General features: G+C 35.4%; 3 protein-coding genes across 5 annotated transcripts in view; 1 reads left to right on the top strand and 2 right to left on the bottom strand.

Moving 5' to 3' along the window:
* Positions 1-27960, bottom strand: part of LOC123219429 (vacuolar-sorting receptor 6-like) — a 78308-nt gene that overhangs the window by 11906 nt on the left and 38442 nt on the right. The window lies entirely within an intron of this gene.
* LOC123219432 (protein PHLOEM PROTEIN 2-LIKE A1-like) overlaps positions 1-27960 on the top strand; it is a 75632-nt gene that overhangs the window by 13668 nt on the left and 34004 nt on the right. The gene's annotated exons all lie outside the window — the stretch shown is intronic.
* LOC123219428 lies at positions 44-9702 on the bottom strand. Of its 2 annotated transcripts, XM_044641393.1 has the most exons (9): positions 6405-9702; positions 5807-6304; positions 5094-5636; positions 3546-4304; positions 2531-3136; positions 2005-2445; positions 1388-1882; positions 503-1096; positions 44-389 (listed from the first exon to the last, which is right to left on the bottom strand). In XM_044641393.1, exons 1-9 carry the CDS (start codon positions 9231-9233, stop codon positions 363-365), a joined length of 6792 nt encoding a protein of 2263 aa, XP_044497328.1. In that variant the 5' UTR covers positions 9234-9702; the 3' UTR covers positions 44-362. The 2 variants fall into 2 exon arrangements, with proteins under 2 accessions (XP_044497328.1, XP_044497329.1); XM_044641394.1 differs by lacking the exon at positions 3546-4304 and having other exon boundaries at positions 6405-9701.

Here is a 27960-nt window from a genome sequence, read left to right as displayed (position 1 = left end):
CGAGGAGAAACCACGACAACTAAATTGTACCGAGCTCATCACGTGGGTGGCTTTAGCCTGAAATGGAGATTGTTAAATATCCTCATTTAACTTTAAAATCATCGTTGTTCCTGGGAGAAAGTATTCAATAAAGCATACACATTGAAGTTAACAAACTGCATATTGTGTCTTGTTTGCCCAAAAGTAGAAATTGGCATACATAAACAAACTCATCTACAACAACAGAACAAATATGTATACAGAGGGCATTCCACCTTCAACAAAATGTGAAGATAAAGTCAGTTGAGATAGTAGAAACAGAGTCCCTCTCCACCCGGAGGAAATGGAGCTGTGGTATATCACCCACTAGAAAAGGAAGGACTTCAATCTTCTTTGGAGTACTGCACATTCTGTAATCATAAAGCATAGACGATTTGATTAAAAGGAAAAACATGAATTCAATCAATTTAATTCATTAAACAACAGAAATGCATGAGGTATCTTGGTGAGTCAGTCATATTACCATATTTTTGAACAAATATTGTATGGTGGAATTAAGGTTGCCTTCCCAACATTCTTCTACTGCATCCTCTCCTCCATCTGTCAACTGTAGTCTTTGGAGACTTGGTGTGCTTAATACTCCATGACAAAAAGTCTCCATCTCCAAGCATTTTCTAACTATTACTTTTTCCAAGAATGGGAATTCAAGAGAATAATCCCCACCACAAAAGCTTTTAAGGCTGGACAAACAGTGAAGTTCCAAACAATCCAACTCGCCGAAAACAATTGAATTCTCTACTACTTCATCTCCCAAATTTGTTATAATTTCCACCATCAATTTGCAATCCGATACATTTATTCTTTTAAGTCGATTCAACGTTTTAGCTTTTGAGGGGGTCAGTAAATATCTCAACCCATCACACTTAGAAACTTGCAAAGTTCTTAAATTCTGGAGAGACAAAACTGAGAAACAGGAATTTTCTAAGCTGCTACATTCTGACACTTTTAGAGTCCCGAGATTTTGAAAAGCATTGCAAGGCTGAAAATTTCCTCTCCACAGATGCGATAGCCTGGGCATTTCACATAATTCTAGTTCTTTCAAACTAGAGAATGCGTCCTGAGAAATCAATCAATCACAAAAAGAGTGTTTAACCAAAAAAGAATAGACGATTAATTTAGGTGGGTAGCAATATATTTGCTGAGATCTGTGATATTTGAGACTTACTATATCCATAATGATAATGATGATAATGTTGTCTAGTAAGACAAATTCTGTATTACTAATAATAATCTTTTAAGAAATAAGATAAAATAAGTTAAAGACAGTCAAAATTTTGCAAAATTAGTAGCAGTGCCTTCCACTTATTAAATTGTAGACATGATTTAATTGAGTACTTGATGCTCATACCTTGTAAACAAAAAACAGTGTTTGTTGACTGTCTCCATCACTCCCTGGGATGCTCAATGATTCTGAAGCAATGATCTTCACGTTATTACATCCATGCACCTTCAACCCTTCTAAATCTGGCCATTCTGAAATATGTTTCTCCGGGTAGAAACTTTTGAGACTTGGTAGCATTTGTAAATTCAACCAGATTAATTTAGAAAACACAAAGCTAGGGATAGTTTCCTCCTTGGCAAGAATTCCCCCCACCATGCCAAAGCTTTTCTCAAGTACTTCAAATATCTCTTCAACTGATTCACAGTTTTGCACTTCCAAAAATTCTAGCTTCTGGTGACTCCCGAGCATGTTAGATGGAAAAACACTTACAAGTCTTTTACAAAATCTTACAGTCACTCTAACTAATTTTCCAAATGAATCCAAAGAGACTTGATTGTCCCATAATTTTAGCAACTGATCAGCATAGGTGACTTCCAATTCCTCCAAACTAGGGAGTCTTACCTGAAGATTTCAAAATACAATTACAAGTACAATATAAAAAGCCATTATTAGTATCATAAAAAATTATAAATCAGATATCAAGTATGAGAAATGCTTGAAAACAAAATGAAGGGATGGATCACCTTCTTATCAAAAAGAGAGAGCATGTAGGTAGAGCCCTCCTTTGCATTCATTCCTTTAGGTTCTTTGCTTGATGATGTCATATCACCATATATAGAACTAGAGATGAATGTTTGAATACTAGGGCAATTGTCAATCCAAAGTTTGAATAAGGAGGACATTTCTACAAAACTTGCAGTGGAATTGCATAATGTTGTGAGTTTTGGAAGATCTCTAAGCTCCAACCGGCATAATTTAGGAAACAACATCGTTGTTGTTCTTCCATCATCCTCATCAATTACTCTTTCCATGAACATACAATTAGATATCTCAAGCTCCTTCAGTTTGAAAAAAGTTTTCAACATAGAAGATGGGAATAAATATTTCAAATGATCAAAGCCACCGATGCGCAAGATTGTTAAATTCTGGAAGCAAGAAGATGATCCCAAGGTGGGAATTTCAACCTGCATGCACATAAAATGTCTGCATTATTGAACAACATTCTAATAAAATTAACTTATCCTGTAATAAGAACTGAAACAAGCTCACCTTTTTGGTGAAACATGCAGCAAGATGAATATTGAACTCCTTCATTTGGACCTTTTGACAGTCCTTAATGACAATAGTCTCCAAGGGAGGACATTCCAAAATATTTCTTCCAGAATAGAAGCTTGTCAAGCTAGGCAATGACTCAAGCATAACAGAGTTTAATTGAGGAATTATAATTTTATCACTCACTCCATCCTGTTTCTCCTCCTTTTTGATGATTTCTTCAACTAATGCACAGTTTTTCACCTCTATCTTTTGGAGTTGAACGAGACCCAACAGTATAGATGGAGTGAATATGCATCTCAAGCTATTGCAATCATCAATTTTCAATGATTTCAATTTCTCTAAGCCTGAAATTTCTTGATGATTTTCCTCCAAATCAAACACTTGTTCTAGTGACTCACAACTTTTTATTTCCAACAATTCCAAATTTTTGAAGCAGCATAACACATTGGATGAAATACCAGTTGATATATCCAAAAATTTATCCACCATCAGAGACTTTAAATTCTCGAAAAAGTTGATTGGTAACTGACCGTTCCATATTTTTTCTTTCACGTTGGGAAATTCAGAGAGTGTCAAATGAATAAAGTTACGGTAGCCAACCTATAAAACAAAAAATATTAAATTATAATGACTCTTACATAGCATATTCAAAAAACCAAAACCTGAATTAGAACGCAAAATAATTGTTCAAAAACTAACTTAGCAAAAATTTTGAACAAGTATCTTCCTTGTTTTTTAAACTTGCTTAGCATGCAATTGATTTGTGTATGTCATTAGTCAAATGAGATTCATGGAATTAACAAATTGAAATACGAGTTTGACAACCTTTCATCCTCTATAGAAGATAATGCTCGTGGAATTCATGATTTTGGCAACTTAATCTATATGGTAAAATGGAAATTATAATGATTAAAAATAAACAGATTTATTATTAGTAATATTTAAATTACATATCAACAAAAATGCTGTAAATGGATAAAAAACAAAAATTTTGTGAAAGTGTAAGTACCATCTTTGTAAATATTTGCTGGATGGTAGAATTGAGATCATCCTCCCAAAAATCTTTTTGATCATTATATCTTTCTGTCAATTGTATTTTATTTAGCAATGGTGTGCTTAAAGATCCTTGAGAAAAGATATTCAATTTTGGGCATTGACTCACAACAACTTGCTCCAAACAAGGGAATTTGAAGGAATAATTGGCTGAACAAAAGCAAGTAAGGCTTGACAAACAGGAAAGCTCCAAAGTGGTCAATTGGCCAAAAACAATCTCTTCTTCCCGGTCTCCCACATTTGCTACTACTTCTGTCACTAACTTACATTCTCCTATCTTCAATTTTGTGATATTTACAAGAGTTTTGGCTGCTTCACATGTTAGTACCTTATCTAATCCATTGCAACTGCTTATGGATAAATCTTTAAGATTTTTAAAAGATGTCGCAGATGGCATTAAAATTGTCAAATAATGACATCCATATACAAATAACTTTTGAAGACTCTGAAGAAATGAGTCCCCTCGAAAATCTTGTTTCCATTTATGTCCTTGCTTGTAAGGGAATAGCTCTTTTGAACTATTATCAAGAATATTTAGTGATTCCAAACAATTTAATTTTTGAAGGAAATTGACCAGAGAAGAAACAGATTCATCATCAAAGTTACTCAACCCGAGATGTTTAAGCTTGCCAAGCCTCTCAGCTAGATTACTGTGAAGGAATGCCAATCCAAAGTCATCAGCGCCTAAATCCAGCGTTTCCAAATTTGGTATGACCTAAAAATCATGAAAAGTAAATAAATAGGTGTAAGCATTAAGTCATCAACAATTCCACAGCAACACACAAATAAGTAACTAGAAATTTTATATACAAACGGTACAAAATGTTACAAGTTATATACATCTAATTATAAGGAAAAACATATCTAACCAGATTTTTAATCTGGAAATAATGTAAATAATATTGTTGTAAATAGAAAAATACAAGCCAAAAGTCTTATCCACTTTTATGAGTCACTTATTAATACAAGAAAAAAGAAATTGGTTTATAATGTGGGCAGTTCAAATCACTCACTAACTTACTTTCTTCAGCTGATTACTTTATATATATATACAAATTTAAAATTTATAAATTAAATAAGAATACACTTGAAACAAGAATTACATAAATGAACAAAAATTTTAATCAACAAAATAAATAATATCTTGCAACTGAAACATTTAATTGATCTATTAACTGGATAGATTCAAAGAGAAAAATAAATTTATTATTATCATGCCGAAGGAAGAGTATTCGTCCGTTTATTTTAATTGGAATAGAAACATTAATGTTCACTCACGATTTGGAAACTGAAGTTGACAAACATTTAATTTAAAATGTTAATTTTCAGTTGGAATATTGTACTGTTTGGCCCAATTGACATCCCACTCAATATTGAGTTCCTTCACATATTGGGCTTGTCTTTTGGGTAGCACAGTTATCATACTAAATTAGTGTGATATTAAATCAATCTGGATAACGTAAAGATGTTGTATGTATGAATGCGGATAAAAGCAAAGTAATACCTTTTCCAAATAAAAAATAGGAGGTTGCCTCTCCTCGTCTCTTTCTTGGAAGCTAGAAAATTCAAAATCATGAACTTTTATCTTTTTGCAAATAGACACACGCAAACTGCTTAGCATCGGCCACTCTATTGTATGCAACCGCGGGTAGAAATATTTGAGCTCCCTTAAACAGTAAAGGAAGATAGATTTTAATTGTGGAAACAAAAATGTTGGGGCTCCCGTAACTTCCTCCTCAGAAACAATGTTCTCCAACCCACTCCACATTATTGTTAGATGTTCAAGTTGCATGAGACTAGTAGCGGTAGAAACTGGAAAGAGACTTTTCATACTCCAACAATCCATAACAGTCAATTTCTTTAGATAGCGAAAGCTCAGATTTCCTTGAGTATTAGATGGAACAATAGTCAATAACTTTTCACAGAATTGGACTCTCACTACTTTTAGTTTGCAAAAGGATTCCCCATGGAGTTTTTGGTTGTGCCATATCAGCTGCAAGTTATCCAAGTGTGAAAGCACCATCTCCTCCAAGCTAGGAAAAGCAACCTGCAGCAAACAATTCATCATGTTAATATTTTGTGTACAAAAGACCCACAAGCACACAACAAGGAAGCTGTAAAAATATCATGTCAAGTTGATATGTTCTCAAAACCCATAAAACATTTTGAAGGCATTCAGCAACATTAACTTTTAGTAGAAAGAATAAAATAAATTACCTTTTCGTCGAAGAGAGGGTTTATATTCATAAAGTAGTTTTCCAAATTCACTTCTACTTCTTCTTCTCTCACAGTGTTTGGACAAGAAGATTGGCCGAAGAATGTCTTCAAATTTGAGCACATCTTAATGTGAAGTTCTTTTAAGGAGGGGAATTCAATTAACTTCCCAGTGCCAAAACTTGTGAGTTCTGGCAAAAATTCAAGCTTCATGTACAACAGTTTAGGAAAACTCATATTGATGATCTTTTCTTCTCCTTGTGCTCCTTTTAAGTTGACTATTACTTCCATTGACATACAACCGCTTATCACCAACCTTTGAAGTTCATTAAGACTTTTGACCATAGTAGATGAAAACAAATAATTCAAGCCATGACACCCCTGAATGCTTAAGCTTTTTAAGCACTGACTATATGAAAACATTGATAGAGGTTGATTAAGCCATGTATTGTCAATATTAATTGAATATAGTTTCAAGTTCTCCAATCTTGGAAAGACAACCTGTAGAAAAAAACATTGCCCTCAAACATAACTTAAGAACTAAAAAGAATACTCCTTTTTACATCAAAAGAAAATGAAAAATGAAAAATATAAAACATACCATCATGTTGGAATCGATCTTAATGAATTTGGGTAGGCATTGTAGTGTTAATGAACACAATTGATTGAACTCCATCTTATTATTCGTTTCAATTCCATCACCATGGTCATCACTTTCTTCACCAAAAAGCCCTTTTAGGTTCTTACAATTTGTCACTTCAATTTCTTGCAACTGCATAAGGTTTTTTGCCATGAAGGATGCAAAAAGATACTCCAATCTATCACACCTTTCTATTTTTATGATCCTTAATATGTTAAAAGACCCTGCATTGAGTTGACCGTGACATATCTTCTCCAATTTAATCAAATTACAAAGGATCAAGGACTCCAACTTGGGAAAGGCTACTTTCCAAGTAACCGAGTTAATGATATACAAAATATCAAGACTGTCCTTTACATGCAGATGCTTCAAATGTGGAAAACCATTCACATTGAGTTCATAAACAACAAATCTAACTCCAGTCATTTCCTCAAGAAAGAGATCTTTGGTCATCTCCAACAAAGTTTTAATTCCTTGGCCCAAATAAACATGATTACTTATCTTTAGTTTGAATGTTCTTGAAGTTGAACTGTAATATTTATCAGACCACTTCCATTTATCTCCAATAAATAAATGATAACTTTTCAATTTCTTGAAGAAAAAGTCTTGTGGCATACCTCGAGCATCCTGAACATGAAGATGTAAAGCTGTTAGGTTCGACAACTGCTTTAACTCTTCAAGGCTAGCATTTCTTCGTCCTTGATTATCCACTCCTTCAACTTCCCATTGAACAAAACAGTTGCCCATATATAGTTCTTCTAATTGAGACAAGCAAGAGAGGACTTGTGGTGCAATGTATTTAAGATTTATACAATTGCTCAAATCTAATAACTTCAACCGAGTCAACCGTCTGATTTCTGTAGGCAACTGTTTAATATGAGACCTCGAGAAGCTAAGAATCTCTAATTTACTTAGCTCTCCTAGAATTCTTAAATCTTCCACCAGACAGTTGTCCAGACATAGTGTTTTAAGGTTTTTTAGGCAAGAAAGGGATGAAGGTAATGAAAAGAAAAGAAATCCGATAAGATCTAAAACTCTGAGTTCTTTCATTTCTTCGAAAAAAGCATCTGGGATTTGTAGTGAGCGATTATTCATAAATAGAAAGAACAACTCCAGTTTCGGAAACTCCAATCGTTGAGGAAGCTTATCATAAATATCTCTATAGGGCAGAGAAATAGCAGTTGAATGTTTCGGTATTTTCTCCCCCAGCACCTCTTTCAAGCAGATGCCATTTTGAATATTAAACATGAATTTCTCTGTTGAAGCAATCGACACAGCAACATCATGAATAATATCATGCATTTTAACAACATGGTCATTGTCACCGTCCAACAACAAGCAAGAAGCTTTGAGATAATTTATCAAACTGTGCAATCTATCCCTTCCTTCTTCCAATGTATATACATGTCCAAACAAATTCAAACCCACACTATATTTTAATAGGTCATCAGTGGACATGCTACTACCAGCATCTGTTAGAGCACAAAGAAGAAATAGTGATTTAGCTTCCTCAATTTTCAGAAAATTGTAACTCAGCTCTATAGTAGAGTACACACTTTCTTCCATATCTGGAATATGTCTTGGAGTAGACCTTTTAAGTCGAACCAAGGCATCCTTCCAAAAGGGAAGACTCTCATTTTTCAATGTATTTGCAATTGTTGAGATTGCAACCGGTAAACCTGCACATTTTGTAACAAACTCATCTGCTAAAGGATGAAAATCAGAGCTTTCTGCAGAATCACCCACAATCTTCCGAAACAAATTCCATGCGTCATCTTTAGATATAGGACGAACAAAGATATTCTTCTGAGTCTTCATATCTTTGCTTAATACATCCCGATATCTAGAAGTTAACAATATTGTGCATGGCTTGATCTCATCATCATTTCTTTCTTTATGAGCATCCCCAAAAAGATCATCTTTTCTTCCTTTCTCAGAATCCCCAAAAGGAATTCCAATTGCATCCAAATCAAGTTTTGTCCAAATATTATCCAGTATTATAAGTAAACTCTTCTCCTTCTTTATCCTGGAACGTAGTTGACTAGCTCTCTGATATTCACTCTCCTGACAAAATTCCAAGCCTAAATCGGAAGCAAGTTTTTCTTGAATTTTTTTGTAGTCTGGGGTTTGTGTTACCTCAGCAATGGCCACCTCATGAAATATCCTGTCTTCCTTCACCTGCCAAGCTACTTTGTTGACCAGTGTAGTTTTGCCCACACCTCCCATCCCATGCACCCCGACCATGTTAAAATTAGCATCCTTCAATGTGTCCAAAATTTCTTGCAAAACTTGCTCTCTGGAATCGAAGGCCTCGTAGCCTCTGACATACATGGATTCTGTCCTCTGTAGAGCATGACGGTAGGAAATACTACTGAAGTTGCCTTTCCCTAACAGATCGGCCCCACTCACTGCAGCTTTCACTGCTTCCTTTCCAAGCTTGTAACTTTGAATCAAATTAGGACATGACTTCAATTTTAAACAGCTGCCCTTGTCTGCTTTATCTTCATCCTCAATGATGGCTTTTGCTACCCTTTCAGTAAACTCATCTACATCACTCAACCATTTCTTAACAGCTTTATAAATCTCTTCACCCTGTCTTTCAGCTAACTCTACAGGTTTCTCCACTGTTTCTTTTTTATTTCTGAGATCCTCAACTAGTTTTTTGAGGTCGTTGATGTAGCTCTGGTACTTGAACACATATGATATATGCTGTTTAAGCAAATCACATCCCGACACTGTAGCTTCTGATGCAAGTTGCGCGGCAGTACTGGTTACTATTTCCTCAGCCATTGCCGATAAATACCTGTACAGACACACACACACACACACTCTCTCTCTCTCTCTCTTTTTTTTTTTTGTTTCGAGTAAAGCTGTACAATGAAAGGGTACTTAGGAGGCAAGGGAAATGAAAGAAAAAGAATTGGAGTTGGAAATATTATATAACAAAAAAATTCAGTAAATGCTTGAGAGAAAAGCTTAGTAAACAAAATCTAGCTTTACACTGAGAATAAAAGCATGGCTAATTAATAATGAAAACAAAAGAGAAAGACACACAACAAACAACTATCAAAGTTGGAGTTTTTGAGAGCAAACCCTGAATGAACGTAGTCTAGCTTGTAGCAAACAGATAGCAACGAGCAATAATGCTAAGAGAGGTTGAGAAAAATGCTATTTCATAGGGAATTTATTGATACTGAGTATAAAAAATAATATAATGTCCCAGAGAGACGAAGAAAAATGTAATTGGCTGAGAATCTCCTCAACCTCATCTTCAACTTATCTTATCCTTTGACTTGCCCAATAAAAATAATTAAAAGATTCGATTTCATCCTCTAACTTATAAAAAAAAAAAATATTTTAAACAAAAATATAGGGGAGAGGGGCATTCTTCCCCCCATCCCCTCTACTTTTATTCAAATGATAAATGTATATTTATGATAGATAAAAAATTTAAATATATATCTATAACAGATAAAAAACTTAAATATTTTTTGTTTGGATTAAAGGATAAATTCGTTATTTTATTAATAATATTAAAATAATTTAAATTTTATCTCATTTTTCTCCTTTAATTTGAAAAAGTAATATTTTTCCTCGAATTAAGTTTTAAAAAATTTATTTTCCCCTTTGAAATCCAACCACTTTCTCTGGCAATGGCTAACCAACGGTGGAGTTGTCTTTATCCAGAGGTCGTCCTCTGGACGATGATCATCGGTTAGAGAATGAATAATGCTCTGTCGTCTTACGAAAGACGACGAGCATTATCCAGATCCGAACGATGCTCATCGTTTAACCCCCAGCCATGTCAGTTGATGATGGCCAAAGGGAAAGTGAAGAAAAAATTAGAAATTAGTACTTTTTAATTTATTAGTACTTTTGATTCCCCATATCATCTTTCGGTTTTTCCATAAATTAATAATAAATTTATTAGTACTTTTTAATTTTTCATAACATTAGTGAATATTTTTGGATTCTCTAAGTAAATTATTTGGATTCCTTATGTAATAATACATTTTTTAAAATAACTAATAAATTATTGTTATAATATAAGAATGAGTAAGCAAATTCGGTGGCTTAAAAATTAGGATGGATTCCTTATGTAATAATATCAAAAAGTTAAATTAACATACTAACCATAACTGTTTAAATTTTGAAAAATTATCATAATACCCTCAAAACTTTCACTAGTGAATTGGTTGTATCCTGCCTAAAAGCAAATGCTAGCACCAACTAATTTTACTTTTCATCCATTCTCTTTTTCATTATTCTCTCTAAAATTATTACATTATGGTTTTTAAGACATTCTGAGACTCAAAACCCTTAATCTAGTACCTAAATCGAATCTATTTTCGGTGATCCTCTACCTCTTAAGTCTAAAACAACTCTATATATGTGCACAACTCATAAGCTCTTTATTGAGTCAATAAAGTGTCAATGAACAATTTTAAAATCTTATCAAGTTTACGATTACATGTAATACGATCTTTTTGTCAATTAATATCTCTCAAAATTGAGACACAAATACATATTTATCTAAGTTTTCAGTATGAACTGTTATCCATTAATAATTGATCTCAGTAAGTGATTGTAGGCCAAACTTGGATAAGAAAATGTTAATTGCTACTACTAACACCACTAAAAAAATAATATTTCCATTTAACAACTTTGAAACATCAATATAAAGACAAAAATGACCGAGTTTTCCTCATGGTTGACGCTAATATCTACCTAACGCCGGTATTATTCCTAAAAATGGACCATCTATAATTACGAATGACAAATACACATGAAATGGTGATGTTCCAATAGAACAAACTCAAATTATAAATATACGAAGCCATCCAACAAGAAAATACAAACATCCATCTCTGATTCTCCTGGCCGCCTACCTGACGAGAGGCCCATGTCTGTCAGTACATTTGATAAATACATCAAGGGAAATTTAAAAAATTAGGCAAAATTAAAGGGGTCTAAACGAAATTGCCCAAAAAATTCAGGTTTAAGCAAAAATGCCCAGGTTTTGTGAAATGACGAAAATGCCCCCATATATAAACACAGCAAATTTTCACTGTGCAATTCAAAGAAAATTCGAATTTTTAATGCATCCCACGGCGAACGTTATTTTCGCCGATTTTCTTGCTTTCCGACAACCGAAAATGGAAAATAATGTTATCACATCTCCCGTAATCTTGTTTGGATCAAGTTATTGCTCATATTATTGAGATTTGATTGAGAATTTTCGGTTTGAAATTTTAGGGTTTACGGTTTGAACAATGCTTAAAATGTTTTGATTCTTGGTTGTTTTTGTTAAATTAATTGAGGGGTTTTGTGTTATACAACGTGTAGATTCGATTTATGTGAAAATCGGTGGCTGAAACGACCAAAATTTGGCCGAAAATGACTGCAGAAGAGATTGGCAATCCGACGTGGGAACAGTGTTTCCCACGTCAAAATCATCAATCCCACGTTCAGCCAAAATTTAGGGGGGTAACTTAGCTTTTTAAAACAATTGGGTTGTCGTGGGAGCTCCTTAGCCCACGTGGGGTTTTTTTGAAATTTGTCACGTCAACGTGAGTTTGGCGAAATTACGAAAATGTCCATATATATAACACAGCCAAATTTCCTATTTCCCACGTTAATATTAGCGAATTTACTGTGCATTTCTCTCAAATTTCAAAACATTTTCACGTCACCACGTTCATCCCACGGGCGAGCTGATTTCCGTCGATTTTCTTGATTTCCGACATCCTCAAATGGCAAAGAAGGTTGGTATATCTCCCGTAATCTTGTTTCGATCAAGTTATTGCTCATATTATTGAGATTTGATTGAGATTTTTCGGTTTGAAATTTTAGGGTTTACGGTTTGAAGTGCTTAAAATCTTTTGATTCTTGGTTGTTTTTGTTGAATTGATTGAGGGGTTTTGTGTTAGACAACGTGTAGATTTGATTTATGTGAAAATCGGAGGCTGAAACGACCAAAATTTGGCCGAAAATGACTGCTGAAGAGATCGGCAGTCCGACGTGGGAACAGACGTTCAGCCAAGATTGGCTGTTTTTAGGGGGGTAAAGTAGCTTTTTTAAAATATTGGAAAGCTGGGGAAATTCCTTAGAACACAGTGGACCTTTTAGAGTTTTAGTTTTCATGAGAGTGTAAATTGAGATTTTTCTTATCTAGGGTTTTTGATTGTGTAGTTTTCAAATTTTATATCCGTTTTTTCTGTTCTAGGGTTTTTCAACTTTTAGAATTCGAATTTCAATTCCGTTTTTCCAAATTTCACCGTTTTACGAGATATGGACTCGTATTTTTCAGATTTCCGAAGGATTTTTTGATTGTTCCCATTCTAGGGTTTTTCAACTTTTAGAATTCGAATTTCAATTCTGTTTTTTCGGATTTCACCGTTTTACGAGATATGGACTCTTATCTTTCAGATTCCCGAAGGATTTTTCGATTGTTGTCATTCTAGGTTATTTCAACTTTTAAAATTGGAATTTTAGTTCCATTTTTTCGAATTTAATCGTTTTACGAGATATGGACTCGTATTTTCCAGATTTCTGAAGGATTTTTCGATTGTTCCCATTCTAGAGTTTTTCAACTTTTAGAATTCGAATTTCAATTTCGTTTTTTCGAATTTAACCGTTTTACGAGATATGGACTCGTATTTTTCAGATTTTCGAAGGATTTTTCGATTGTTTCCATTCTAGGGTTTTTCAACTTTTAGAATTCGAATTTCAATTCCGTTTTTTCAGATTTTACCGTTTTACGAGATATGGACTCGTATTTTTCAGATTTCCAAAGGATTTTTCGATTGTTCCCATTCTAGGGTTTTTCAACTTTTACAATTCGAATTTCAATTCTGTTTTTTCGGATTTCACCGTTTTACGAGATATGGACTCTTATCTTTCAGATTTTCGAAGGATTTTTCGATTGTTGTCATTCTAGGTTATTTCAACTTTTAAAATTGAAATTTCAGTTCCATTTTTTCGAATTTAACCATTTTACGAGATATGGACTCGTATTTTCCAGATTTCTGAAGGATTTTTCAATTGTTTCCATTCTAAAGTTTTCCAACTTTTAGAATTCGAATTTCAATTTCGTTTTTTTGAATTTAACCGTTTTACGAGATATGGACTCGTATTTTTCAGATTTTCGAAGGATTTTTCGATTGTTCCCATTCTAGGGTTTTTCAACTTTTACAATTCGAATTTCAATTCCGTTTTTTCAGATTTCACCGTTTTACGAGATATGGACTCTTATCTTTCAGATTTTCGAAGGATTTTTCGATTGTTGCCATTATAGGTTATTTCAACTTTTAAAATTGGAATTTCAGTTCCATTTTTTCGAATTTAACCATTTTACGAGATATGGACTGGTATTTTCCAGATTTCTGAAGGATTTTTTGATTGTTCCCATTCTAGAGTTTTTCAACTTTTAGAATTCGATTTTCAATTTCGTTTTTTCGAATTTAACCGTTTTACGAGATATGGACTCGTATTTTTCAGATTTCTGAAGGATTTTCTGATTATTTCCATTCTAGGGTTTTTCAACTTTTAGAATTCGAATTTCAGTTCCATTTTTTTAGATTTTAACCGTTTTACGAGATATGGACTCGTATTTCCCAAATTTTCGAAGGATTCTTTGATTGTTGCTATTCTAGGGTTTTTCAACTTTTAGAATTCGAATTTCAGTTCCGTTTTTTCGGATTTCACCGTTTTTAGATATATCGACTCGTATTTTTCAGATTTTCAAAAGATTTTTTGATTGTTCCCATTTTAGGGTTTTTCAACTTTCAGAATTCAAATTTCAATTCCGTTATCAGGCAGTTAAATCTTGTTTTTTAAGTTTTGTTATTTCCTTTTTGATTATTTGGTATTTTTCATCTTTTTATGTTTTTTTCACGTATACATTTGTTTACATATTTGTTTTTACTCATGTCTAACGAATTTTTTACATTGTCTCAGGATATTTCTCGCAAAAGAAGACAGGTTGACAGCGAGCTGTGAATCCCCGACGAGACCAGACACTTCCGGGCAGAGTGATTATGGTTACTTGCTGATATCCCGAGCTCGACCAAAAAAATTGTGGATATTGGTTCACAGGAGGAGGACTTCCAGGAGGACGATTTTGAGGTCATCCCTATTGAGGTATATCAGTTATACTTAGTATATAAATAGTTGTATATACTGGTCATTGAGATGTTCAAAATTTGTATTTTCTAGTCTGCCGAGGGAGCACGCGTGGTGGACTTGACCGTGTTTCAAGATTCTCCAGCTAAACCTCCTCCCGCATACGTGAAGAAGGTAAGATAAATCGATTAATGCTAATTGTTGCGTAAGATGAATGATGAATTAATTATTTTTTTGGGATCATGCAGATGATTCGTACAGCACGTGGCCGAATCATTCGGAAGGGTCCGCTTGTTCGCACCCCGTATACGAATCCACTCAAAGGGAGGGTAAAACGGTAACCTACGGCCATTCCATCCTCTGCCTCTGAGCGTGAGGAATCTTTTCTCACGTGGTACACCAGCGCTGCGGCTTTCGACTCACATGATGTCTACTTCATCGGGTCAAAGTCAAAGGACAACTTCTGGAGGCTTGTTGTAGAGTTATGCGAATGGTTGACCGACGATGTGAGTTGTCTATACTATATAATTTGATAAAAAGCTAGATATATTTATTAATAAATAACACGTGAACTTGTTTATACCATTTTAGCATATGGATTCCTTTTTGGCTTTATTACGTCGGCAGCAGGACGATCACCAGTCGACTATCTCACAGCGTTGGACGACTACCCACACATTCTTCGGAGGCCATATTGAGATGGCCTGGAAGAGTTGGCAGACCACACCGATTGGAGAGTTTGAGTTTTCGGGGCTCTTCACGAGGATGGTTGATGCATCGTACACCCTGGGATTGTTGTACAAACCATGGGGGATGGTCGATCAGGTAGAGTTTATATATATTTCTATTATATTCAATTGGTTAACGACAACGATAAGTAACTAAAATGTCTCATTGTTTATAGGTTTTCATCCCTATAAACTTCGAGAACGCACATTGGGTCGTCGAAGTTATAGATTTTCGTGAGTGGTCGATTACGGCGTACGATTCAGATGTTTCATATTCGGGGAATATAGGGACTCTGGAGCAGCACATGCGACCGTACATGACCTTTATTCCCGCGTTATTAGAGGCGACGACTTTTTGGACAACTTCTATGAGGACTCCACGACGTGATCCCCTCACTTTACATCGAGCGTCGGATGTCCCTCAGCAGGGGTTAGGCTCCGGTGACTGTGGCGTCTTTATGTTGCGATTTTTTGAGTGTTTGGCGTTGGCACGGAGCTACGTTTTTCCCCGAGAGTCGTCTACCTCTATGCGTCGACGATTAGCGACACAGTTGTATTTTCATTGTATCGAGTAGCTTACGGATGTATATTTATCGTTATTCCTATGTTTAGATGTATATATTTATTGTATGTTCATATGTATATGATATACTTTATTTGTGGTTATATATGGATGTGTATCGTATTTGAGTTCATTTTTTAAATAATCTTATCATGAAAAAACAATAAAAACGTATAATTACTCAAACATTTACACAATTGAAACAATTAGAGAAAATAAAGTAATACTGAAATAAAGTAACACTAAATTTATTACATCAAATGACAATACAATTACACATTTGAAACAATAATAAAAATACATCGGTTACATAAACCTGAAGTACAACAATGAAGAATCATATAAAAAACAAAATTGAGTATAAGCATGTCAAGATCTCGTTCCTTTGTCTTTTGTATGTGAACGTTGAGGGGCAGAGCTTGGGACCAGTGCTGGGGATTTACATTGGGTTCGTGTATGCCCCGGTTCATGGCAACGACTACAAATCCTCGGTGTAACAATTTCTCCTTGTGATGGACGTCGATTTCTATTGGTTGGACGACCTGGATGACGACTATCGAGGACGGGGGGCAATATAACTCTGTCTTCCGGTGAGTGTAACCAATCACATTGATTTCCAAGAGGATTGATTGGTTCCTGATATATTGCACGATAAATATCGGTGCGGAAGAATGGATGAACCCATGCGTGCACATTCGTCAGTCTCATATGTCGTGCAACGGCAATGGCATGCTTGCACGTAATACGTGAAAGCTGAAACTTTCTACACGTGCATGACATGTCACCAAAGTCCACAATACCCATGAATCCACCAAATCCAACAACCTGATACCGAGTAGGTGTAATCGGTCGAACATCCAGACTTGCAGACTTTGAAAGACGATTATTGATCTTATCTTCCGCCCAAGGGGTGAGGAAGTTATGACATTCACCTGTAATTCAGAAAAAATATTAAGAACACATTTGGTAATATGATTAACAAAGTGGAAAAAAGTATATGAGACAACTTTTAATTAATATCGATTTGATACTTACTTGCATGGGTTCTCCTCTCGTAAAACCATCGTTGCATTGTACCACGAATAAACTCCAAGAGCATGGTTATAGGTAGGCCCCGTGCATGTCTGACAAGGGCATTAAATGACTCAGCAATATTTGTGATCATGATATTGTATCGATGCCCTGGAAAGTACGCTCTACTCTAACGGTGAAAGCCGACATCCCGTAGATAAGCTCCAGCTTGGGGGTTCATTGAGTCAATGGATTGCATCATCGAACCAAATTCAGACTCTGTGTATGATTTAGCGACTTTCCAATATGCACCCGCGACCTGTAAGAGGGAAAAAAATATGAAAACTCATTGTAAGCAAAATGTTTGAAAATGATAAACTGTTATAAATTTAATTACTTGTTTACAATATACCTTTGAGTCCCGTTTATACTTTGCCCGCATGTTACACAGAAGGTGATGACAACAACATCCATGGTGAACATCTGGAAAGACTTCGGCCATTGCCGAGTAGATAGCATGATGTCGATCGGAGATTATTGCAAGCTCAGAGAGGTCAGGGATGCATTCTTTAATTCTCATAAGAAACCAACACCACGTGTCGTGATCTTCTTTTTTGCCGACACCGAAACCAATAGGGTATATTTGATTATTACCATCAAGAGCCACCGTAATAAATAAATGCCCCAGATATCAACCTTTAAGGAAAGCAGAGTCAATGCAAATAACGGGACGAAGATATTGACTAAACGCACGAACGGAACATCCTAACGCCATGAAAAAATTTGTAAATCGATGCTCATCATCTGTTTCAATAGCAGTAACGGTGCCCGAATTAGTACGTTGTAAATTGTAGCAATAATCTGGTAACAGTATAAAAGATTCCTCCAGTGAACCTCTCAATGAATTGATAGCCCAATTTCTTGCCCGCCAAGCCTGTGAGTAGGAAATATCAATTTTATATCGGTCGGCGATGTCTACAATTATTTCTTTAGGCCGATAAATTCGATCAATCATCACAAACTTTGATCTCATTAATTGACCTAAAGCTCGGGCCCCAGCTTGTCTCTGATGTGGCATGATTTGATCAACTAAACATGTGTGGGTAGGATTCATAGAGTTGATCCCCCACACATCACCGACAGTGGACTTGGTTGCATGTATATACCACTTACAATTTTCAGCCTTGCATTTAATTTCCCACCGTTTCTTGTCAGACTTTTTGACACCAAATTGAAATCCTTTAAGTAAGGCGAATTGTCTCATGGCGTCAATCAATTGGACTTTACTGTGAAAAATATCACCAATCTTGACCCCATTCTCCTCTCGGATTGATCTGGAACCACTTGATGATGCTGATGGTTGTGGAGGAAAATCAGGAAGCCACCTAAATGGATCAGTGGGGACATTGTCAAAAAACGACCCATAATAATTTCCACCACCTGAAGTAGGATCTTCAAGCTGTAAACTATCCATACCCTCGGTTACTGATGCCATATACTCAGGCTCTACATCGTCTAAAGGAATGTCGGGCATATCATTTCCATCGAAGTCACCCTAATAGGGAACTATATCTTTTTCTCCATGAGCCCATGAGTTTGCAATATATAATGGGTCATTACTGAAATCAATCAACTTTTCCAAATCGTATTCTTTTTTGACCCAACTGCTTTCTTTTTCATCTTCATCTTCATCTTCTTCCTTCTACCCTTCAATTGGGGTACATGTAACAAAAATAGGAATACATTCCTGAAAGTACTGGGACATATCAAGAAGACCTTGCACATCTTCATCATTTTGGATCTGGATGGGACAGTCGAGCTTAATTTTTCTTGGTTTCATTGATACTTGAATGTAGTTTTTCATTGGATCAATACTACAATACTCCGTCAAAAGCTCAATAAATCCCTCGAATGTTGTTCCATAAGGGATTTTAATCAATTGTTTGGCTCCTCCAACATATTTCATTGTGTTGTTGCGACCTTGAATCCATTCTCCCTGGTAACGAACCGATGCATAACCCTCCATTTTAAATATCAATCCTGCAATGACAAGTTTTTGAAGATAATTATTCAGGTATAAAAAAAAAATCAATAATAACTATGTAAATCAACCGTACAATTATTAATAATTAAAAAAACTCCTCATATTTTTCTAATATGTTATTTATCCCTCTATAATTATTTAACAATGTATATAACACTTTCGTATGTTATCTTATATCAAAATGCATCTATCTGTTTGTAACGTTCTATTTAAAACGTTTTTATAATATCTATACTTTGAAATAGATATTCAAATTCTATACTTTGAATTACTTTAAGGCCAAACGACTATTTTCCACCCAAGGTTTAGCGTTTTCTCAAAAGTCCCCCCTTTAACTATGGAAACACCAAACACCCACCCATGGCCGGTTAGATTTAACCAAACCCTAACGGTGGTAGGGGTAAAATCGTTATTTTTGCTATAATATTAAAAATAAACTAAAATAGAACCTCATTTTGCCCCCCTAAACTTTAAAAACTAAAATTTTCCCCCACCCTAAGTTTTAAAAAATCACAGTTTCACCCTAGGGTTTGGTTTTGAAATCTCCGGTGACCTCTCCGGCTCTGTTGTCGACGGCCGCTCCCTCCCGAAGCAACCTCTCCTTTCGGTGATCTCTTTCCTCCCATTTGGAGGTCCGATCGGCACCCGGAGACGTCGTGGGAGACGAAGAACTTCGTCGAGAAGATGAAGTTCTTCGTCTTCCCAGACGAAGCCGACGCCGTCGTCTTCGTCTGGGAAGACGGTCATCTTCCCAGAGGTCTTCTTCTAGGAAGATAATCGTCTTTCCAGACGAAGACGACGGCGTCGTCTTCGTCTGGGAAGACGAAGAACTTCATCTTCTCGACGAAGTTCTTCGTCTCCCACGACGTCTCCGGGTGCCGATCGGACCTCCAAATGGGAGGAAAGAGATCGCCAAAAGGAGAGGTTGCTTCGGGAGGGAGTAGCCGTCGGCAACGGAGCCGGAGAGATCGTCGGAGATTTCAAAACCAAACTCTAGGGTGAAACTGCCATTTTTTAAAACTTAGGCGGGGGAAAAATTTCAGTTTTTAAAGTTTAGGGGGGCAAAAGGAGATAAAATTTTTAGCCGTTAGGGTTTGGTTAAATCTAACCGGCCATGGGTGGGTGTTTGGTGTTTCCATAGTTAAAGGGGGGACTTTTGAGAAAACGCTAAACCTTGGGTGGGAAATAGTCGTTTGGCCTTACTTTAAAATGTCAATAATAAATAATTTCTGCAGAAATCTGAAAAGTACTAGTGGATATATCCTAAAACGATAAAATTCAAAAAAAATTGAGCTTAAATTCGAATTCTAAAAATTGAAATACCCTAGAATGGTAATAATCGAACAATTCTAAAAAAATCTGAAAAATACGAGTTGATATATGCTAAAACGGTGAAATTCAAAAAAACAAAACTGAAATTTGAATCCTAAAAGTTGAAATACCATAGAATGACAACAATCGAAAAGTTCTTCAGAAATAAGAAAAATGTGCATTGATATATCCTAAAGCGGTGAAACTCGAAAAAACCTATAATTTCAATTATAATGCGCCTACAATGTTTAATATGAAAATACGCCCTAATTTTAATAACATTTCATTTGACACCCTTGTATGTCGTCTTGTATCAAAACAATCCCTATATATTTTTAACATGTTATATAAATCCTGTATATATTGTAAAATATCTAAAACCCCCATAACAATGTAAAATATCCAAAAACCCCCTATATTTATCTTAAATTACATTTAACCCCCCATACTTGTCAAATATTACATTTAACCCCCATATTACGACATAAAAACTATACTTAACAAATAAAATGAAGTTTTAGGATAAGATTGGCATAAATACCTTTTTTTGATAAATAGTATTTTTTCGAGTCGAATTCAAAAATACGAACTTCCTTCGTCCGAACGAATCCTTACTAATTGATGTTAACAAAAAAAATGAAAGTGAGAGTGAGTGTTTAAGTGATATGAGAAGTGTGTGGAAATAAAATGAGTGAGGAGGGTTTATATAGATGAAGGGAATGGTATTTTTGACATTTTAGAAAAGTAATGAAATATATAAATAAATATGAAAATGCCTTTACAATGTAAAATATCCAAAAACCCCCCATATTTATCCTAAATTACATTTAACCCCCTATACTTATCAAATATTATATTTAACCCCCATATTACGACATAAAAACTATACTTAACAAATAAAATGAAGTTTTAGGATAAGATTGACATAAATACCTTTTTTTGATGAATAGTATTTTTTCGAGTCGAATTCATAAATACGAACTTCCTTCGTCCGAACGAATCCCTACTAATTGATGTTAACAAAAAAAATGAAAGTGAGAGTGAGTGTTTAAGTGATATGAGAAGTGTGGAAATAAAATAAGTGAGGAGGGTTTATATAGATGAGGGGAAAGGTAATTTTGACATTTTAGAAAAAGTAATGAAATATATAAATAAATATGAAAATGCCTTTACAATGTAAAAGAAGATCACGACACGTGGTGTTGGTTTCTTATGAGAATTAAAGAATGCACCCCTGACCTCTCTGAGCTTGCAATAATCTCCGATCGACATCATGCTATCTACTCGGCAATGGCTGAAGTCTTTCCAGATGTCCACCATGGATGCTGTTGTCATCACCTTCTGTGTAACATGCGGGCAAAGTATAAACGGGACTCAAAGGTATATTGTAAACAAGTAATTAAATTTATAACAGTTTATCATTTTCAAACATTTTGCTTACAATGAGTTTTCATATTTTTTTCCCTCTTACAGGTCGCGGGTGCATATTGGAAAGCCGCTAAATCATACACAAAGTCTGAATTTGGTTCGATGATGCAATCCATTGACTCATTGAACCCCCAAGCTGGAGCTTATCTACGGGATATCAGCTTTCACCGTTGGAGTAGAGCGTACTTTCCAGGGCATCGATACAATATCATGACCACAAATATTGCTGAGTCATTTAATGCCCTTGTTAGACATGCACGGGGCCTACCTATAACCATGCTCTTGGAGTTTATTCGTGGTACAATGCAACGATGGTTTTACGAGAGGAGAACCCATGCAAGTAAGTATCAAATCGATATTAATTAAAAGTTGTCTCATATACTTTTTTCCACTTTGTTAATCATATTACCAAATGTGTTCTTAATATTTTTTCTGAATTACAGGTGAATGTCATAACTTCCTCACCCCTTAGGTGGAAGATAAGATCAGTAATCGTCTTTCAAAGTCTGCAAGTCTGGATGTTCGACCGATTACACCTACTCGGTATCAGGGTGTTGGATTTGGTGGATTCATGGGTATTGTGGACTTTGGTGACATGTCATGCACGTGTAGAAAGTTTCAGCTTTCACGTATTTCGTGCAAGCATGCCATTGCCGTTGCACGACATATGAGACTGACGAATGTGCACGCATGGGTTCATCCATTCCTCCGCACCGATATTTATCGTGCAATATATCAGGAACCAATCAATCCTTTTGGAAATCAATGTGATTGGTTACACTCACCGGAAGACAGAGTTATATTGCCCCCCGTCCTCGATAGTCGTCGTCCAGGTCGTCCAACCAATAGAAATCGACGTCCATCACAAGGAGAAATTGTTACACCGAGGATTTGTAGTCATTGCCATGAACCGGGGCATACACGAACCCAATGTAAATCCCCAGCACCGGTCCCGAGCTCTGCCCCTCAACGTTCACATACAAAAGGCAAAGGAACGAGATCTTGACATGCTTATACTCAATTTTGTTTTTTATATGATTCTTCATTGTTGTACTTCAGGTTTATGTAACCGATGTATTTTTATTATTGTTTCAAATGTGTAATTGTATTGTCATTTGATGTAATAAATTTAGTGTTACTTTATTTCAGTATTACTTTATTTTCTCTAATTGTTTCAATTGTGTAAATGTTTGAGTAATTATACGTTTTTATTGTTTTTTCATGACAAGATTATTTAAAAAATGAACTCAAATACGATACACATCCATATATAACCACAAATAAAGTATATCATACACATATGAACATACAATAAATATATACATCTAAACATAGGAATAACGATAAATATACATCCGTGAGCTACTCGATACAATAAAAATACAACTGTGTCGCTAATCGTCGACGCATAGAGGTAGACGACTCTCGGGGAAAAACGTAGCTCCGTGCCAACGCCAAACACTCAAAAAATCGTAACATAAAGATGCCACAGTCACCGGAGCCCAACCCCTGCTGAGGGACATCCGACGCTCGATGTAAAGTGAGGGGATCACGTCGTGGAGTCCTCATAGAAGCTGTCCAAAAAGTTGTCGCCTCTAATAACGCGGGAATAAAGGTCATGTACGATCACATGCGCTGCTCCAGAGTCCCTATATTCCCCGAATATGAAACATCTGAATCGTACGCCGTAATCGACCACTCACGGAAATCTATAACTCCGGCGACCCAATGTGCGTTCTCGAAGTTTATAGGGATGAAAACCTATAAACAATGAGACATTTTAGTTACTTATCGTTGTCGTTAACCAATTGAATATAATAGAAATATATATAAACTCTACCTGATCGACCATCCCTCATGGTTTGTACAACAATCCCGGGGTGTACGATGCATCAACCATCCTTGTGAAGAGCCCCGAAAACTCAAACTCTCCAATCGGTGTGGTCTGCCAACTCTTCCAGGCCACCTCAATATGGCCTCCGAAGAATGTGTGGGCAATCGTCCAACGCTGTGAGATATTCGACTGGTGATCGTCCTGCTGCCGACGTAATAAAGCCAAAAAGGAATTCACATGCTAAAATGGTATAAACAAGTTCACGTGTTATTTATTAATAAATATATCTAGCTTTTTATCAAATTATATAGTATAAACAACTCACATCGTCGGTCAACCATTCGCGTAACTCTACAACAAGCCTCCAGAAGCTATCCTTTGACTTCGACCCGATGAAGTAGACATCATGTGAGTCGGAAGCCGCAGCGCTGGTGTACCACGTGAGGAAAGATTCCTCACGCTCAGAGGCAGAGGATGGAATGGCCGTAGGTTGCCGTTTCGCCCTCCCTTTGAGTGGATTCGTATACGGGGTGCGAACCAGCAGACCCTTTCGGACGATCTGGCCACGTGCTGTACGAATCATCTGCATGATCCCAAAAAAATAATTAATTCATCATTCATCATTCATCTTACGCAACAATTAGCATTAATCGATTTATCTTACCTTCTCCACGTATGCGGGAGGAGGTTTAGCTGGAGAATCTTGAAACACAGTCAAGTCCACCACGCGTGCTCCCTCGGCAGACTAGAAAATACAAATTTTGAACATCTCGATGACCAGTATATACAACTATTTATATACTAAGTATAATTGATATACCTCAATAGGGATAGCCTCAAAATCGTCCTCCTGGAAGTCCTCCTCCTGTGAACCAATATCCACAATTTTTTTGGTCGAGCTCGGGATATCAGCAAGTAACCATAATCGCTCTGCCCGGAAGTGTCTAGTCTCGTCGGGGATTCGCAGCTCGCTGTCAACCCGTCTTCTTTTACGAGAAATATCCTGAGACAATGTAAAAAATTCGTTAGACATGAGTAAAACCAAATATGTAAACAAATGTATACGTGGAAAAAACATAAAAAGATGAAAAATACCAAATAATCAAAAAAGAAATGACAAAACTTAAAAAACAAGATTTAACTGCCTGATACCGGAATTGAAATTTGAATTCTGAAAGTTGAAAAACCCTAAAATGGGAACAATCAAAAAATCTTTCAAAAATATGAAAAATACGAGTCGATATATCTAAAAACGGTGAAATCCGAAAATACGGAACTGAAATTTGAATTCTAAAAGTTGAAAAACCCTAGAATAGCAACAATCGAAGAATCCTTCAAAAATTTGGGAAATACGAGTCCATATCTCGTAAAACGGTTAAAATCTAAAAAAATGAAACTGAAATTCGAATTCTAAAAGTTGAAAAACCCTAGAATGGAAACAATCAAAAAATTCTTCGGAAATCTGAAAAATACGAGTCCATATCTCACAAAACGGTTAAATTTGAAAAAATAAAATTGAAAATCGAATTCTAAAAGTTGAAAAACTCTAGAATGGGAACAATCAAAAAATCCTTCAGAAATTTGGAAAATACCAGTCCATATCTCGTAAAACGGTTAAATTCGAAAAAATGGAACTGAAATTCCAATTTTAAAAGTTGAAATAACCTAGAATGGCAACAATCGAAAAATCCTTCGAAAATCTGAAAGATAAGAGTCCATATCTCGTAAAACGATGAAATCTGAAAAAACGGAATTGAAATTCAAATTATAAAAGTTGAAAAACCCTAGAATGGGAACAATCGAAAAATCCTTTAGAAATCTGAAAAATACGAGTCCATATCTCGTAAAATGGTGAAATCTGAAAAAACGAAATTGAAATTCGAATTCTAAAAGTTGAAAAACCCTATAATGGAAACAATTGAAAAATCCTTTGAAAATCTGAAAAATACGAGTCCATATCTCGTAAAACGGTTAAATTCGAAAAAACGAAATTGAAATTCGAATTCTAAAAGTTGAAAAACTGTAGAATGGGAACAATCGAAAAATCCTTTAGAAATCTAGAAAATACGAGTCCATATCTCGTAAAACGATTAAAATTTGAAAAAATGGAACTGAAATTCCAATTTTAAAAGTTGAAATAACCTAGAATGACAACAATCGAAAAATCCTTCGGAAATTTGAAAGATAAGAGTCCATATCTCGTAAAATGGTGAAATCTGAAAAAACGGAATTGAAATTTGAATTGTAAAGTTGAAAAACCCTAGAATGGGAACAATTGAAAAATCCTTCAGAAATCTGAAAAATATGAGTCTATATCTCGTAAAACGGTTAAATTCGAAAAAACGAAATTGAAATTCGAATTCTAAAAGTTGAAAAACTTTAGAATGAGAACAATCGAAAAATCCTTCAGAAATCTGGAAAATACGAGTCCATATCTCGTAAAACGGTTAAATTCGAAAAAATGGAACTGAAATTCCAATTTTAAAAGTTGAAATAACCTAGAATGACAACAATCAAAAAATCCTTCAGAAATCTGAAAGATAAGAGTCCATATCTCGTAAAACGATGAAATCCGAAAAAACGGAATTGAAATTCGAATTGTAAAAGTTGAAAAACCCTAGAATGGAAACAATCGAAAAATCCTTCGAAAATCTGAAAAATATGAATCCATATCTCGTAAAACGGTTAAATTCGAAAAAACGAAATTGAAATTCGAATTCTAAAAGTTGAAAAACTCTAGAATGGGAACAATCGAAAAATCCTTGAGAAATCTGGAAAATACGAATCCATATCTCGTAAAATAGTTAAACTAGAAAAAATGGAACTGAAATTCCAATTTTAAAAGTTGAAATAACCTAGAATGACAACAATCGAAAAATCCTTCGGGAATCTGAAAGATAAGAGTCCATATCTCGTAAAACGGTGAAATCCGAAAAAACAGAATTGAAATTCGAATTCTAAAAATTGAAAAACCTTAGAATGGGAATAATCAAAAAATCCTTTGGAAATCTGAAAAATACGAGTCCATATCTCGTAAAACAGTGAAATTCGAAAAAACGGAATTGAAATTCGAATTCTAAAAGTTGAAAAACCCTAGAACAGAAAAAACGGATATACAATTCGAAAACTACACAATCAAAAACCCTAGATAAGAAAAATCTCAATTTACACCCTCATGAAAACTAAAACTCTAAAAGGTCCACTGTGTTCTAAGGAATTTCCCCAGCTTTCCAATATTTTAAAAAAGCTATTTTACCCCTCTAAAAACAGCCAATCTTGGCTGAACGTGGGACTCACGATTTTGACGTGGGAAACACTGTTCCCACGTCGGACTATCGATCTCTTCGGCAGTCATTTTTGGCCAAATTTTGGTCGTTTCAGCCTCCGATTTTCACATAAATCAAATCTACACGTTGTCTAACACAAAACCCTCAATCAATTCAACAAAAACAACCAAGAATCAAAAGATTTTAAACATTATTCAAACCGTAAACCCTAAAATTTCAAACCGAAAAATCTCAATCAAATCTCAATAATATGAGCAATAACTTGATCGAAACAAGATTACGGGAGATATACTAACCTTCTTTGCCATTTGAGGATGCCGGAAATCAAGAAAATCGACGGAAATCAGCTCGCCCGTGGGATGAACGTGGTGACGTGAAAATGTTTTGAAATTTGAGAGAAATGCACAGTAAATTCGCTAATATTAACGTGGGAAATAGGAAATTTGACTGTGTTATATATATGGACATTTTCGTAATTTCGCCAAACTCACGTTGACGTGACAAATTTCAAAAAAACCCCACGTGGGCTAAGGAGCTCCCACGACAACCCAATTGTTTTAAAAGCTAAGTTACCCCCCTAAATTTTGGCTGAACGTGGGATTGATGATTTTGACGTGGGAAACACTGTTCCCACGTCGGAGTGCCGATCTCTTCGGCAGTCATTTTCGGCCAAATTTTGGTCGTTTCAGCCACTGATTTTCACATAAATCGAATCTACACGTTGTATAACACAAAACCCCTCAACTAATTCAACAAAAACAACCAAGAATCAAAACATTTTAAGCATTGTTCAAACCGTAACCCTAAAATTTCAAACCGAAAATTCTCAATCAAATCTCAATAATATGAGCAATAACTTGATCCAAACAAGATTACAGGAGATGTGATAACATTATTTTCCATTTTCGGTTGCCGGAAAGCAAGAAAATCGACGAAAATAACGTTCGTCGTGGGATTGCTGTGGGATGCGTTAAAAATTCGAATTTTCTTTGAATTGCACAGTGAAAATTTGCTGTTTTTATATATGGGGGCATTTTCGTCATTTCACAAAACCTGGGCATTTTTGCTTAAACCTGAATTTTTTGGGCAATTTCGTTTAGACCCCTTTAATTTTGCCTAATTTTTAAAATTTTCCTATAAATAAATATGCAAATGCCTTTACAATGTAAATATCCAAAAACCCCCCAT

Source organism: Mangifera indica, chromosome 6 (assembly GCF_011075055.1).
Source record: "Mangifera indica cultivar Alphonso chromosome 6, CATAS_Mindica_2.1, whole genome shotgun sequence".
Classification (NCBI taxonomy): Eukaryota; Viridiplantae; Streptophyta; class Magnoliopsida; order Sapindales; family Anacardiaceae; genus Mangifera; species Mangifera indica.
The sequence above is the reverse complement of the archived record's forward strand: the minus strand, read 5'-3'. Positions and strand labels throughout refer to the sequence as shown.

What these genes read in the sequence shown, in the direction of transcription:
- LOC123219428 (XM_044641393.1), bottom strand. Translation starts at nt 9,233, where the DNA reads ATGGCTGAGGAAATAGTAACCAGTACTGCCGCGCAACTTGCATCAGAA. An exon ending in ACCCTCTCTTCGACGAAAAG is followed by an intron (nt 5,637 to 5,806) that starts GTAATTTATTTT and finishes TGTTTGCTGCAG; the next exon opens with GTTGCTTTTCCTAGCTTGGA. An exon ending in CTGCATGTTTCACCAAAAAG is followed by an intron (nt 2,446 to 2,530) that starts GTGAGCTTGTTT and finishes ATGTGCATGCAG; the next exon opens with GTTGAAATTCCCACCTTGGG.